General features: G+C 38.5%; 1 protein-coding gene across 4 annotated transcripts in view; it reads left to right on the forward strand.

Annotated features, from left to right (window-relative positions):
* Positions 1-14,694, forward strand: part of syt7b (synaptotagmin VIIb) — a 162,982-nt gene that overhangs the window by 87,077 nt on the left and 61,211 nt on the right. For all 4 annotated transcript variants that reach the window (XM_047363883.1, XM_047363886.1, XM_047363884.1 and 1 more), the window contains one exon: positions 12,783-12,862. In XM_047363883.1, coding sequence (XP_047219839.1) covers positions 12,783-12,862 — 80 coding nt within the window. The remainder of the gene's footprint in view (positions 1-12,782; positions 12,863-14,694) is intronic.

The raw sequence follows: 14,694 nt of genomic DNA on the forward strand, positions 1-14,694 counted from the left end.
TAGATTCATTGCACACTAACTGAAATATTTCAGGTCTTTTATTGTCTTAATACGGATGATTGTGGCATACAGCTCATGAAAACCCAAAATTCCTATCTCACAAAATTAGCATATTTCATCCGACCAATAAAAGAAAAGTGTTTTTAATACAAAAAACGTCAACCTTCAAATAATCATGTACAGTTATGCACTCAATACTTGGTCGGAAATCCTTTGGCAGAAATGACTGCTTCAATGCGGCGTGGCATGGAGGCAATCAGCCTGTGGCACTGCTGAGGTCTTATGGAGGCCCAGGATGCTTCGATAGCGGCCTTTAGCTCATCCAGAGTGTTGGGTCTTGAGTCTCTCAACGTTCTCTTCACAATATCCCACAAATTCTCTATGGGGTTCAGGTCAGGAGAGTTGGCAGGCCAATTGAGCACAGTGATACCATGGTCAGTAAACCATTTACCAGTGGCTTTGGCACTGTGAGCAGGTGCCAGGTCGTGCTGAAAAATGAAATCTTCATCTCCATAAAGCTTTTCAGCAGATGGAAACATGAAGTGCTCCAAAATCTCCTGATAGCTAGCTGCATTGACCCTGCCCTTGATAAAACACAGTGGACCAACACCAGCAGCTGACACGGCACCCCGGACCATCACTGACTGTAGGTACTTGACACTGGACTTCTGGCATTTTGGCATTTCCTTCTGCCCAGTCTTCCTCCAGACTCTGGCACCTTGATTTCTGAATGACATGCAGAATTTGCTTTCATCCAAAAAAAGTACTTTGGACCACTGAGCAACAGTCCAGTGCTGCTTCTCTGTAGCCCAGGTCTTGGGAATGTGGCACCTGTAGCCCATTTCCTGCACACACCTGTGCACGGTGGCTCTGGATGTTTCTACTCCAGACTCAGTCCACTGCTTCCGCAGGTCCCCCAAGGTCTGGAATCGGCCCTTCTCCACAATCTTCCTCAGGGTCCGGTCACCTCTTCTCGTTGTGCAGCGTTTTCTGCCACACTTTTTCCTTCCCACAGACTTCCCACTGAGGTGCCTTGATACAGCACTCTGGGAACAGCCTATTTGTACAGAAATTTCTTTCTGTGTCTTACCCTTTTGCTTGAGGGTGTCAATAGTGGCCTTCTGGACAGCAGTCAGGTCGGCAGTCTTACCCATGATTGGGGTTTTGAGTGATGAACCAGGCTGGGAGTTTTAAAGGCCTCAGGAATCTTTTGCAGGTGTTTAGCGTTAACTCGTTGATTCAGATGATTAGGTTCATAGCTCGTTTAGAGACCCTTTTAATGATATGCTAATTTTGTGAGATAGGAATTTTGGGTTTTCATGAGCTGTATGCCAAAATCATCCGTATTAAGACAATAAAAGACCTGAAATATGTCAGTTAGTGTGCAATGAATCTAAAATATATGAATGTTAAATTTTCATCATGACATTATGGAAAATAATGAACTTTATCACAATATGCTAATATTTTGAGAAGGACCAGTATATGCTCGTAAAACCAATTATCCCTTCAACTCCCAGAGAAACATGCACAGTCAGTCAGTAGCAGCACAATATCTCCTCACCTGTGGCGCAGTGCACACACAGGCAGGTTGATTATCAGGGACCCTCCAGCTGATCCAATTTAACCAGAGGAGAAAATTAGGAGGAGGTTGCATAATTAAATTTTTCCCCAAAAAACAATTTTAGCTACTTTTAGCTATTTCAAGTTTTGGTTTATATTTCAAGTTTACATTTAGATAGTAGATTACAAACAGAACTTGAGGCAGTTTAAGGTGGTTTATTATTAAAAATATGTCACATCCTTTTATGGTGTGGATTTTTGATGAAGGAACATAACTCCCAGAAACGTGTGTGAAATATTTTGAATGTGCAAAAAGTACCGTTCAGAATCACAGCTGACTTATGCGAGTCCATATTTATTGTCAATGAATCATTATCGATTTTATTGAGAATCTTATGCATGAAAATACATTTTACTTTACTGATACTTAACATGTAAATAATTCAGGATTTATCTGTTGTTTTTTTTGTTTTACAAAAAGACTAGAGATGGACCAATTGAGTCAAAGATGCAGGGCAAAAAGTAAAATAAACAGTGTAAATGTATGAATTAAGGTTTTACTTATTACATTTTATTAAACAAATGGCATGTTGAGAAGTTTTTTTTAGACCTTTTTCAATAATCAATGGAAAAAGTTTTATTACAGCATTTAAACCCTTTTTGTAATTGCTGAACAGTGTTCTTGCTAGTCAGCAAAAAAGCTGGTCCACTTTATGTAATTTTAGGATTTAACTTTGGTATGGAGCTCCGAGTCTTTGAAGTTAGAAGGCCTCCTTGCTAACACCCCAATCTTTAGCTCCTTCATAGAGTCTCCATCAGATTCAAGTCAGGACTCAAGTTAGACCACTCCTAAATGTTAATTGTAAAATTTAAAGATTTATTTTTTACCTACATCTGTGAGACGTATGAATAATTTAGGCTGTAGCTGTAAGGCAGTCTGGCCTCTCGCCATGGGAAGTTTTACTGGGGAGAAAGGAGGGACAGTAGGAGAAGTAGGCAGAAGTAGGAACTGGCTTACAGACAAGCAGGAAGGGAATGTGTTGAACATCCAAGTGTGTTACAAAAACCATGACAGCAAGACTTGAGAGCTGAAGAGCAAATCAGTCTGTCCAATTCAACTCATGCTGCATCTTCATCATCCTGTGCACAGCCTCATTATTCAACTGTTTTTTCTAAGCTTCCTCTATCTTGTCTCTTTCTGTTTTTCAAAAGCCACTCTGCTCAGTCACCTCACTCAGTGGCTCCTGTTTCTCCCCATCCTTCAGCTCAACCCTCTGTTTCTCACATCCTCCCACACACACTCAACATTGTACCTTCTCCAGCCTTTATCTCACCTGAAAATTTTATCATTTTGTTTAATGACAGATGAGCTCAAGTTGATAGTATATTCTTGACTGTTAGAAACCCGTCTCTCATTTCCTGAATCTGATATTTTTCTGCAAGTGTTTACAGCATAGCAGCTGGATGTACAAGGTACATATCAGGTTAGCTCCCCCAGCTTTGCTTTCTATTGATAGTGTTTGTGCCACTGTGCTTGGCATATAAGATGTGGCATGATAAATAATAGAGTTTATTGTGAATGCATTAATGATAGATACAGTAAAATATAAAAAGCAGCTACCTGTCTGCAGGACTCTAAGATCTGTATTAAGATAAGCATTGTACACTGTGTTGTGCCTGAAAACCTAAAGGGTTCAGGCTTCTTGGGGTTGTTTTCTGAGCACAAATACTTCAATTCATACTTCAGTTCAAAAATTGTGAAAAATGTATGTAAAAAGTCTAACAAAACTTAAACATTTGCAAATAAAAAATAGCAACAAACATTTTATAGTGACGGGCTGCACGGTGGTGCAGTTGGTAGGACTGTTGCCTTGCAGCAAGAAGGTCCTGGGTTCAATTCCCAGCTTGGGGTCTTTTTACATGGAGTTTGCATGTTCTCCCTGTGCATGCGTGGGTTCTCACCGGGTACTCCGGCTTCCTCCCACAGTCCAAAGACATGCCTGTTAGGTTAATTGGTAACTTTAAATTGCCCTTAGGTGTATGAATGAGTGTGTGCATTGTTGTTTGTGTGTTGCCCTGCGATGGACTGGCGATCTGTCCAGGGTGCACCCTGCCTCTCGCCATAGACTGCTGGAGATAGGCACCAACTCCCCTGTGACCCACTATGGAATAAGTGGTAGAAAATGACTGACTGACTGACATTTTAAAGTCTTAAAATCTTTTTACAGACATTCACTTTTTAATTCTTGGCTGATGTTTTACATCAAAATCAGATAAAAATGTTCTATAAGCAGCACAAAGGGGATAGTCCTAGATGAAGCCTCTAAAAGAGCTATAACCATTAATGTTTTTATTTTTTTTCCTATAGAAAGTACTACAGGATTAGTGCTTCTGTGTTCATTTTGTGTCTTTGCTCTGTTCTCTCAAACCTCCAGTTGGTCGTGGCAGATGGCCGCTCACGCTGAACCTGGTTCTGCTGGAGGTTTCATCCTGTTAAAAGGGAGTTTTCCTCTCCACTATCGCTGCATGCATGCTCAGTGTGAGGGATTGCTGCAAAGTCCATGCAATCGACTGTCCACTGTCACTACATGCTCATCCAGGAGGAGTGAATGCTGCAAGTCACTGACTCGATGCAATCTACGGAGCCTGCAAGGGGACATGGGAGTTTTGTTTTTCTTTTGCGTCCCCACGCATTACTTTTGCGTTCGCTTGCAATATTTTTGTGTTCGCTCGCAAAAGTTGTTAATCACCTTGAGAAAGCTGTGCATTTTGGAAAAGCAGCACATTTGACAAACTGCTCACAAAACAAACAGCACTGATATGGCATTTGTAGGACCTCAGCTCCTCTCCTCCTGGTTGGTTCTGGCACCTCGTTATCAGCAACTGCAGCTCATCTCCTAATGAGCTCACTGGGCTTCTTAAGGCAGCTGCTGGAACAGGTTTTTGCTGGTTAAGAGTTTTGGTTGGATTATCAATAATATAGCAGAAGAATTTCAAATAAATGAAAAAGAAATAAGTTCAATGTTGCCTTTGCCAGTAGTGCCACCGTGGCTGTTACCAGAAGCAGTGGTGGATATGGCATTGATGGAAAAGAAAAAGGATCCAAAATGTAGATTAGATTCAAGTATAATACAAGAATATATAAACAATTACTATCATTATGTCCAGATTTACACAGACGCATCAAAAACAGATGGAAAAATAGGAGTAGCATTTGTAATACCAGAATTTAAAATAAAAGTAGGAAAAAGAATTACAGATGGATTATCAGTATATTCAGGAGAATGTTTAGCCATATTGTTAGCAGTGCAGTGGGTGGAGGATATAAAACCATTAAAAACAATCATTTGTTCAGACTCAAGTTCAGCATTATTAAGTTTAAAACATAATCATTCAGAGGGTAGACCAGACATTTTGTTGGAAATAAAACTTACTTTATTTAGAATACAAAGAATGGGATTAATATTTGTGTTTTTATAGGTACCAGCACACGTAGGAGTTGGAGGGAATGAGAAGGCGGACAGGATAGCAAAGAAGGCAATACAAAACAACATTAGCTTTAAAATAAATATTAGTAGGTCAGAGGCAAGAAATATAATTAAACAGAGAATCAGCAAAGAGTGGCAAAAAAGGTGGGATGAAGAAAAGAAAGGAAGATGGTTTTACATAATCAACAAGATAGTAGGAGAAGTAAGAACAGGCAGAAGGAGTAGAAAAGAGGAAAGATTAATTACAAGATTAAGAATAGGACATAGAGGACTTAATTCTACATTGTTCAAGATAAAGAAACATAATACAGGAAAATGTGATCATTGTGGAGAGGAGGAAACAATAGAACATGTAATATTGAAGTGTCAGAAATATGAACAAGAAAGAACAATTTTAAGGAGAGAATTTGTAGGTATTAAAGAAAATTTTATTTTGAGAGATACTTTGCAAAGAAATTTAGGTAGCAAGCATATTCAAATTATAATTAGATTTTTCAAAAGCACTAAATTAATAAATAGAATTTGATTGTTGTAACAGTAAATAAGATTTAAAACCATGAAGAACCACACTCCATACCAGTCGGTGGCGGTAATGCACATCATAACGTTATTTGCCAACTGCCAAAAAATAACACAGAAGAAGACGAAGAAGGTTTTTGCTGGAACATAACCTCAGTTATGTGGACAGCCTGTCTGCCTACCTGCCCGGCTACCTACCTACCTGTCTACCTGTCTACTTGCCTGCCTGCACCTTGTAAATACTCACCTAAGGACTGCACTGTAAATATACTCACCATCAGCACTCTCACCTTGGATTCCTGGATTCCGTCCTCCTCCCCTGGTTCCTGGACAACACCAACCTATTATCCTGGGCAAGCCTACACTAAGAATAAACTTCACTTACCGTCTACATCCTGTGTTTTGAGTCTGTTTTCATCCTCTGGTTTGTTCTACTTCGACTACCTTAGTGATTCATGATAGCATTGATATGGTTTATTTGTCATATGCAGGTTAACACAATCAACAATGCGATTAAATGCTTAGGATAAGAAGAACCGTTCAACTCACTATAAAAACAAAAGTGGCATGCAAAAAAAGTACACATCATGCAGCAGTAATAAGCAAATAAAGTGTCACAGATGTGGTTTCGTGCAGTATTATTGTCCAGAGTTCAGTAGTTTGACAGCATGTGGATAATAACTGTCTTTAAGTCTGATTGAAGATCTTGTCATTTAAGGCCAATTTCAAAATAAAACTCAATAAATCTCTTAAAAACAGTTTTGCGAGCGAACGCAAAAGTATTGTGTGGGGACTCAAAAGAAATAAATTTTCCCATGTCCCCTCGCGGGCTCTGTAGCAATCTCCTGGGTTTCTTTACATAGATAGAAACGTTTTTTTTTTTACCAATTTTAATAATAAACTGAATCCGACTGCACTGCTTGATAGTTAGGATTAAATGGAATTTATTTACCCAACTTGAAATCTGTATGATTCAATTGAATTGACTTTGTAAAGTGCCTTGAGACGACATGTGTTGTGAAATGGCTCTATATAAATGAATTAAATTGCTCTGAATTTAGAAAAGTAATAACATTTACTTTAACCTTAAAAATTATCTTTTGGTTATTTTTAATATGAGGAAAAGAGGATATTAACAAGGATATTAACACTCCCTTAGGATAATAAATATGTTTGATTTTACCTACTTCCTTAAAATGAGACTTTAAGGATGCCTTCATCAAATTCAGAATGTTGTTCTTGGTCAAATTTTCACTAGATTGTTTTCTGTGTTTCTCTACAGAACACATAACCTTCTGTTTGTGTTTCTCAAGGCAATTTTGTTTCAGAAAGCTGCAATGTAAACTCATGTTCCTTTGGAAACTTTGTGACAGCTGCTCTTCAGAGACTCTATTTACTTTCATATATAATTCATGGCACAGAGTTTCATTCAGCTGAGCAGGTCCTGACGTCAGACTGACCTCCTTTTGGGGCTTTCTGGCAGTATAGGGTCTTGGTCGTTAGCACTATCCCTGGTCCTTGGTGTAAAGCCGCTGCCTGGCTGGGACTTTTAAAACTGCATGATGTCTTTATATGTGTGCAGTACTCTCTTGGGACCTCCTAGCTATCCAAAGATGTGCCGTTAAGGTCAGCTGTGAAGGGACCTGTGAGCAGATGTGAATATAAAACGTTTATTCCCTGAAACATGTAGCAGAGAAACTGGTACATGGTTAACATTTAGGACAGAAATTTGATTTATACTTATTGAGGATTTAAAATCTTAAAGATGCAAGATTTTACAATTTTGTTCTCTCTGCAAAGCAATAATTAATCATTAAAAAGGTCATGTGGAAAAAGAAACCTGAGGTCTTTAATACAAAAAAAGACTGTAGAGGATAACACCACAAATATAACAGTACAACCAGGTCACTGAATCTCAACATCATTTACACCAGAAGCAAACCATAAAAACCAATAGGCGTTATAAATATCCTCTGACAAGTGAAGCACCAGTATCAAGTCTGTAACTCACCTCTACAGTGTTAAATATGTAAAATATACAGCATGGCATCCACAACTGCAACAAGCTTCTAAATTTCCATGTTAATGCTTATTCCATTTATATAGCACTTTACAGTTTCCACAAAAGAGCTAAATAATGGCGTGGAGGGGTTGCAGCATGTGGGGTGCGGGTTGTGTCCTCTTTTTGGACATGTGGTCACCAGCATTTGGATAGGCTGAGCGTTGACGGTGGAGCTGACCTGGTTGGTGTTTCTCTCTGGGATGTTGTTGCAGTGGCGGAGATGTGATGTGTTTGTGTGTTTGTGGGGGCATGGTGGAGGCCGTCGGCCCGGGTGTGCCACCGACCAGTGACCTCTTACCGGGTGAATTTGTTCCATCTTGGTGTGGGGCTGGGAGTTCTGTTGTGAGTACGTTGTTTGTTGATGTCTGCTCTGTTGAGCTTGTGGAAAGAGGCTGGGGGGCGTTGCATGGAGCCCCTGCCTTGGTGTCATGGCACGCTGTGTGGTAGGGGGTAGGGTGCGACCGGGCTGCTTGGAGTGGGGCTGGGTGTGGAGCTTGTGCTGTGTGAGTGTGTCTTCATCGGCTCTTCAGGGTTGAAGCTTGCCTGTGGGTGTGAGCCTTTGGATGTCTGTGGCTCAGATCTGCTCCGTGTTTGTCGCGGGTCCAGGGGGGCAGGTCTATGGCTCCTATCACTCGCCATTGCATATTTATATGGAGAAACTTTATATACACAAGCGCCCTCACATTTACACCCACAGGTGTTTGGATTACAGTGTTAACAAATACACAGATGTTCTAATATTGAGCTGCAGTTACCACTAAATACATCTGGTATTTATTAGTACCATGCACCTTTCGGTCACATGGCTGTTGTTGTATATGTTTCTGCAGGTGTAGAAGCAGTCTTCTAGGGTGTTATCTTATATTCTCTTCACCCTTCTTTCTCTCTATTCTTTTCTGTTTCTCTCCCTTTTTCTTTTTTGCCTCTCTCTCTTTCTTGCTTTTTTTTCCCTTTTCCTTTCCGATGTGTCCATTGCAATGGAAATAATCCCAGAGCAGTAAAAAAAATAAATGTGTCAGATTTAGTCATGCTAGGTAATTTAATATGCGATCTTTGACAATCTCATGGTATAAAATGAAGAACACATACAGTAATTGCATGAGTAGTAAAGTTATATGAGCATGAATGAAAATAATTTAAACAAGAGCCAAAACAAGTGTTGGAGAATATACAACAGGCCCTACTCTGAATATGATGACACATTTTATTATTTCCTAACCACTACTTTATAGATTTACAGAACAGTCATTAAGTTGCAATGCTCCTTGTAGCTTACTGTTTCAAAGGCTTTCTTCAAGTTAAGAGACGTGGCCCATAATATGACCCACCTCCATCCAATTTAGGAATGATTCTGTATAGAAGAAAACTACTTCCAGTTTCAGTAGAATGGTGTCAGTAAGACTAAAAAGAGCTAACAAGAGCAGTGAAATTATTTTAGAATACATGAAAACACTGGAGATAAAAATAAGTTGTCAAACCAGGTGTATAAAGTGTCTTATTTCTTTTTTTTTACAATTCTACTCTCCATTTTTATTAATCATGTATGTGACAGCAAAGACATTTTGCTCTGACAACTTTTTTAACATGATCTTCCTATTCACTGCTTTTGAACCCGTTACAATGGATGTTCTCTCTTCTAAAGAAGGGAGTACTAGATAATTCATTATATGTTGCAGAGTAATGACACTATTCACCGTATCCACGTTCAGTACTATCAGTCTATCAGATTGATGCTATCAGTTGTTGTCAGTCAAATAACTGGGGTCCGGACTGCACAAACTGCACATGCTTTTATTTAGCTAGGAGGTACATATCCACTCTGATCACTCACAAACAAAATAACACAATGAGCAACCTTAAATCTTTATACGATATAATAACGTCGCAGCATTTGTCATTATGTGAAAAAAACATTTTTAACCCATAGCAGTACCCATAGCAGTATCTAATCAATTCTGTATTATGTTACCTAAACCAAACATTGACAAAACAGGTCAAAGCTATCAGACCAGGAGAATAAGGAAAGAAATAAATTGAGGTAGAAGGAAATCAGTTATGGTTAAGAGCCATTTCTGACTGAAGATCCAATCCCATAGTTCTCTGCATATTTTGGAAACGCTATTCTGAAATGATCCCCTGAAGGTAATATTATATAGAAGTACTTTTATAAGTCTTAAAATGTAATGTATAGGACGGAACGGCATTTAAAAGGATTGTGAATAGAGTTCAAAGACTTAAATTGCTCCCACCATCTACACCTCTCAATGTGGAGTTTCTTGATTTAATAGCACAATTTGTGCCAAGTTCTAAAAGCTTCCTGTTGAATACAGGCTCCCAGAGAAATGCAATTGTTAAAATGGATAAAATAGTTCAGCTGAAACGTTGTGTTTTCAGACAGCAGGGACTTTTCACAGCTCATAAACCTTTTAAGCCAGTTTATCTTGCTTTCTTGTGTTTGCGCTGCAGAAACTGGTGCTGTTAAATGTTTTTATCACTTATTTTATTGGTTGTTTTTAATGTCCTCCTGCATAGTTGGTATTTAGAACAATGGTAACTTGTCAGTGGCATAACGGGCTGTATTTAGTTTTGCCTTCATTGCTGTATATTTTTGATTAGCTGAACAAGTGGGTCGCGGGTCCCACATGTAAGAGTGATCTTACATGCTCACCATTCAACCTTTGTAGAGTACAGTCTGGTGTAGATGTTTTAGCATGCTTCCACCTCTTCTTGCCATTGTAAGCACACATTCTTGTTTTTTTAAGCATCACTGTTTTAATACTTACATAGCTATTACACAACAAACAGTTAATTATGGTATCCTCTGCTGTTATTGTTGCTGAATGCTGTGCACGTACAGTAATTAGATTAATCCGTCAACGTTATGCAATCGGAGCCTTTATCTAGAAGTGTGCATTAAATTTACCAGCTTCTACAACCGTTTAATCTGAGCTGTACAGTCCTTCTAACTCTCAGGAAACTCCTGAAACTGCTTGACCAGAAATCCCCCAGGATTAATGCGATTTTCTGAATACATTGGGAGTTCAACTGTTTTTTGACTATTTTTACAATTTCACCTGAAAGCAAAGGTGGCTTATGTATACCACTAATGCCTCTTGATGCAAATTTAAAACATACCAAGGATTATAATGGAAGCCCCTTACTTCCCTCTAGTGGTCAGAGTTATGCCAGAATATGCTTAATTTAGCTAATTTGCATAATAACCTACATTTATATCTGTGTAAATGCTCTATTAAAATTAGCAGCTTACTTTATTTTAATCTGTTTGACAGAAAAGTCTGAATAATATTGTTTTAAATAACTGTAAATAAATCAAAGGAGTAAGGGGTTAAATGAAACCAATATTAATGTGAAGGATTGATATCAGTTTTATAGCATAATGTTCTGACAGTATTAATGTTATCTTCCCATTTTACATAGACTCCCTGAGGAAGCAGATCAAATTAAATAAAACTTCTTTTTTTTTTATTTAGAAAGAAGGAAAAATAATGTCTCCATAAGCTCCCACTCTCAGATATCATGTCTCTACTCAGCCTCCCTCATACATTTCTCTTTTGCTACATGTTAACAATCCAGGATAATGTTTTCTGTTGGTGTGTAATATCACACTTCTTTAGATCCAAATCATCAGATATGCATCACAGAGTATTTGCAGTAAGTGACATATAAAAGTGACGTAATTTAAACTTCAAATTGATGAGAGAGATGTTTAATTACAGCAACAGATGTGGCAGAAGTCCCTCTTGAGGTTCAGTTCCAGAAGGTTACTTTCTTCTATTTTAGTATAAAACATTTTTTTACAAGAAAAACTACCTGATAATTCTCTCTGACTGCACTTTCAGATTGTGTCTGTTTCCTTAACATATTTTTTTTGCATGTGCGTTTTGTAGGCCCATATTGTGAGGTTACAGTTAGAAAGCGTTATGTAAATACAGAGGGTCTAAGTGACTCAGTAAGGAAAAGCTTTGTGTTATAGTTCAATGAACATTCAATAAAATATGCAGGTCAGTGCCTGTAACTACTGTTGAAAGCACTGTCCAGCAAGTGGTAAAATTTTTCACAGAAATGTTAAGGCTTTGTAATGTAATAAAGTTAAAAATGTATGCCTTTAGCTCTTAAAATACTTCAGTGTCCATTTCTTTGTTGGAGAATATGATGGTTTCACATGCTTTTTAATGCATTTTTATGCAGTTTTAACAATTTTATTCCTAATTTTAACAATCTGATTTCACAAACTGATATCAATACTGCAGTGCTAAAGGGATGTGTCCAATATATACACAGTGGTTGTAATATTGCTTTCTCTTACTGATATTTATGTAGAACAAAGGATTTATAGTGAATTTTGCTATTGTTATTTCGTGTAATTTATAAGAGACTGCTTATTGCAACTTAGTTTACATCACAGGTGTGACAAAGTCATTGTTTTGCGAGTCAAAAATAAGTCAAGTCTTTCCAGCTTTCCAACTGAAACATACTTACCACTCAGTTTAAGATCTCAAGTCTCTCAAGTGAAAAGGTTTAAGTCCAAATCAAGTTTTTTGTGGTTTTATCGAGTCTTGTCTAAAGTCATTAAATATGTGACTTCAGTCTGACTCGATTCCAAGTCACATGACTAGAGTTCATACCTTCGGTTAACCTTATCCCTAACACTCTACTCCTTCCAAAACTAATTCAAGCGAGCAAAAGCAGCCTAGATTCATATGTATAAGTTCAGTTTTTGCAGCCGTGCTACCTCTAATACCTCATATTCCGGTAAAGTGTTAAAACGTTGATTGACATGTATGTCTCGGTCTGATTTTCAGATGGATTAGATCGTGTTTTGTTTTCATCTCTGTAAAGATATGTTTGCGCATGTTTCATTCAGCTCAGAGTGTGTTTTTTGCATCTCATTAAAGTAAAGTGGTCCCTCGTCACCTTGAACCTCTGAAGCGTGCTGCCATTCTGGCATCAAACCAGATCTATTACTTTTCTCTCATTTATCTTTTTTTTTTACCACACTTGATGGAACCTGATGCTGTCCTAAAGCCTACATAATGACCACTTCACTTCCAAAAAATGCAGTTGTATAAATCAGTCAAGACATGTCTCGAAGGTCTGTCCCTATGTGTCTCTCTCTAATGTCTTTTCAGGGGAAGAGGAATAAACCAGGGATGGAAGCTGCCAGCTCTCCAGATTCTGTGAGAGGTCGAGGGGAAAATAAAGCCATCAAGTAGGTGTCAGAGAGGGAGTAGATGTGGACACATGGAAATGACCCATAATGTGGTGTTAGTTTCAAGTTTCAACCGCCAAATCCTGATTACAGAGCTGATGTATAATAATAGCGTATATGTAATGTGATTGCTCTCTGCATGGTGCTGGATGGCCACCATGGATTTAAAATGTTCAAGGAGGAATACTTTTTCAAAGAAGACCGATTTTAAAAATATCTAAAGGCAGAAAATGTAAAGAAATTAGTTGTATAGTCTTTTAAGTTGTCTACATGAATGTCATCTCTAGCTTGTGAAGATCTCTCTGGTCAAATCAACTTAGCACAAAAAATAAGGAAATTTGAGTTTGGTTGATTTTTGTCTTTGTTGTAACAATGATTTCCCTTTAAATGGTGCCACATCTGGAAGGAAAATACATTTGTGTGTTGAGCAGCACAATTAGGTTTGAAAAATTTTAAAAAGAAATCTTGTTATCAATGCCAAACAGCTTCTAGTGAAATCAGTGTGATGGTGTGTGGCAGTATTTTACTAACAAATAACAAAAAAAACTAAGCTTGTCATCAGTTAAGGCAGAGATTAGATATTGAGGTGAGACTCTGCAACCAGTGGCAATCCCATATCCCCACCCTTAGGCTTAATATCCTTCAAGATGTCAATGTTCCAGAATTTGGGAGAGAAGAGGATGGACTAGCCTGCCTGTATTCCTGACCTCAACCACATTAAACACTGGTGGGATCGGCTTTCACTGCTGTTTATGCCACAAGCACACTGACTGGCTGACTTGTGAAAAATACTGGTTGAGAAATGGAACACTCTCCCACAGCTGTGTTTAACCAAGCCGGTGACCAGCATGAGGAGGAGCCACCAGGCTGTTGTATGGTTCTCCATGCACTGAAGTTCCTGTTTGATAAGTGGATAAACTGTTAAATGACCGATATGTCTTATTTCTTCAAATTCCAAGCATTCAATCCAATACACAACAACAAACAAGTCAAAAGCAGAATACATTTTTTGTCATTGATTAAGAGGATTTGGCAAGTTTCTAATGGGTGCAAGCTACAAACTCAAAAATGTGGTGCCATTTAAAAGGACATGAACAGAGTCTCCAACGGTATAAGATTTATTACCTAGTGGCTTTGTTACCACAAAGAAATAATCATTCAAACCCACATTTTCTTACTTTTTGTGTTGATTTCCTGGCTTACAGAGCATGAAAGTATTACATATGGGAAAATAATAAGAAACCATTTGTTGCAGTCCAAGGAGTCCCTTGTGATACTGATATTGCTTATAGTTTACCATTTTTTGTTATGTGGATATGTTGTTCAGTGTAACGATAAAGCAACTCAACCAGAACCCAAAACGCAGCCAGACAAGAGAATGGTTAACCAAACGTTTTAATATAAAAAAAAAAATAATAATTGGGTAGAAGAGGTTCCACTGAAGCGGTCAGACAGGAATGGAGGTTTATCAGGGAACTGAAATCCAGCCAGGGAGGAAGGGGAAGTGGACAACAGGAGGTCTTGGGGGTTCCAGGAACAAACAGGGGACAGAGAATATTTCCACCAACCAGATGCAGAAGCGGGAGACAATCCAAGGTAAAGCACTGGAGGGTTTCAGGCAGGGGTAGTCCAGTAATCCAGAGACAGAGTCAGAAACAGGCAGGTTTCAGCAACGTGAGGTCAGGATTTTTCCGAACAGCAGAAGGACTAGGCAGAAATCTGTGGTCAAAAAACAGGCAGGATCAGATAACCAGAAAAAACTCTCTTGAAACATGAATCAAGGCTTGAAAGCTGTGACAGAGGCAACAGACGATCTCGCACTGAGCTGGTGA

The sequence above is a fragment of the Girardinichthys multiradiatus genome, chromosome 4 (genome assembly GCF_021462225.1).
Source record: "Girardinichthys multiradiatus isolate DD_20200921_A chromosome 4, DD_fGirMul_XY1, whole genome shotgun sequence".
Taxonomy (NCBI): domain Eukaryota; kingdom Metazoa; phylum Chordata; class Actinopteri; order Cyprinodontiformes; family Goodeidae; genus Girardinichthys; species Girardinichthys multiradiatus.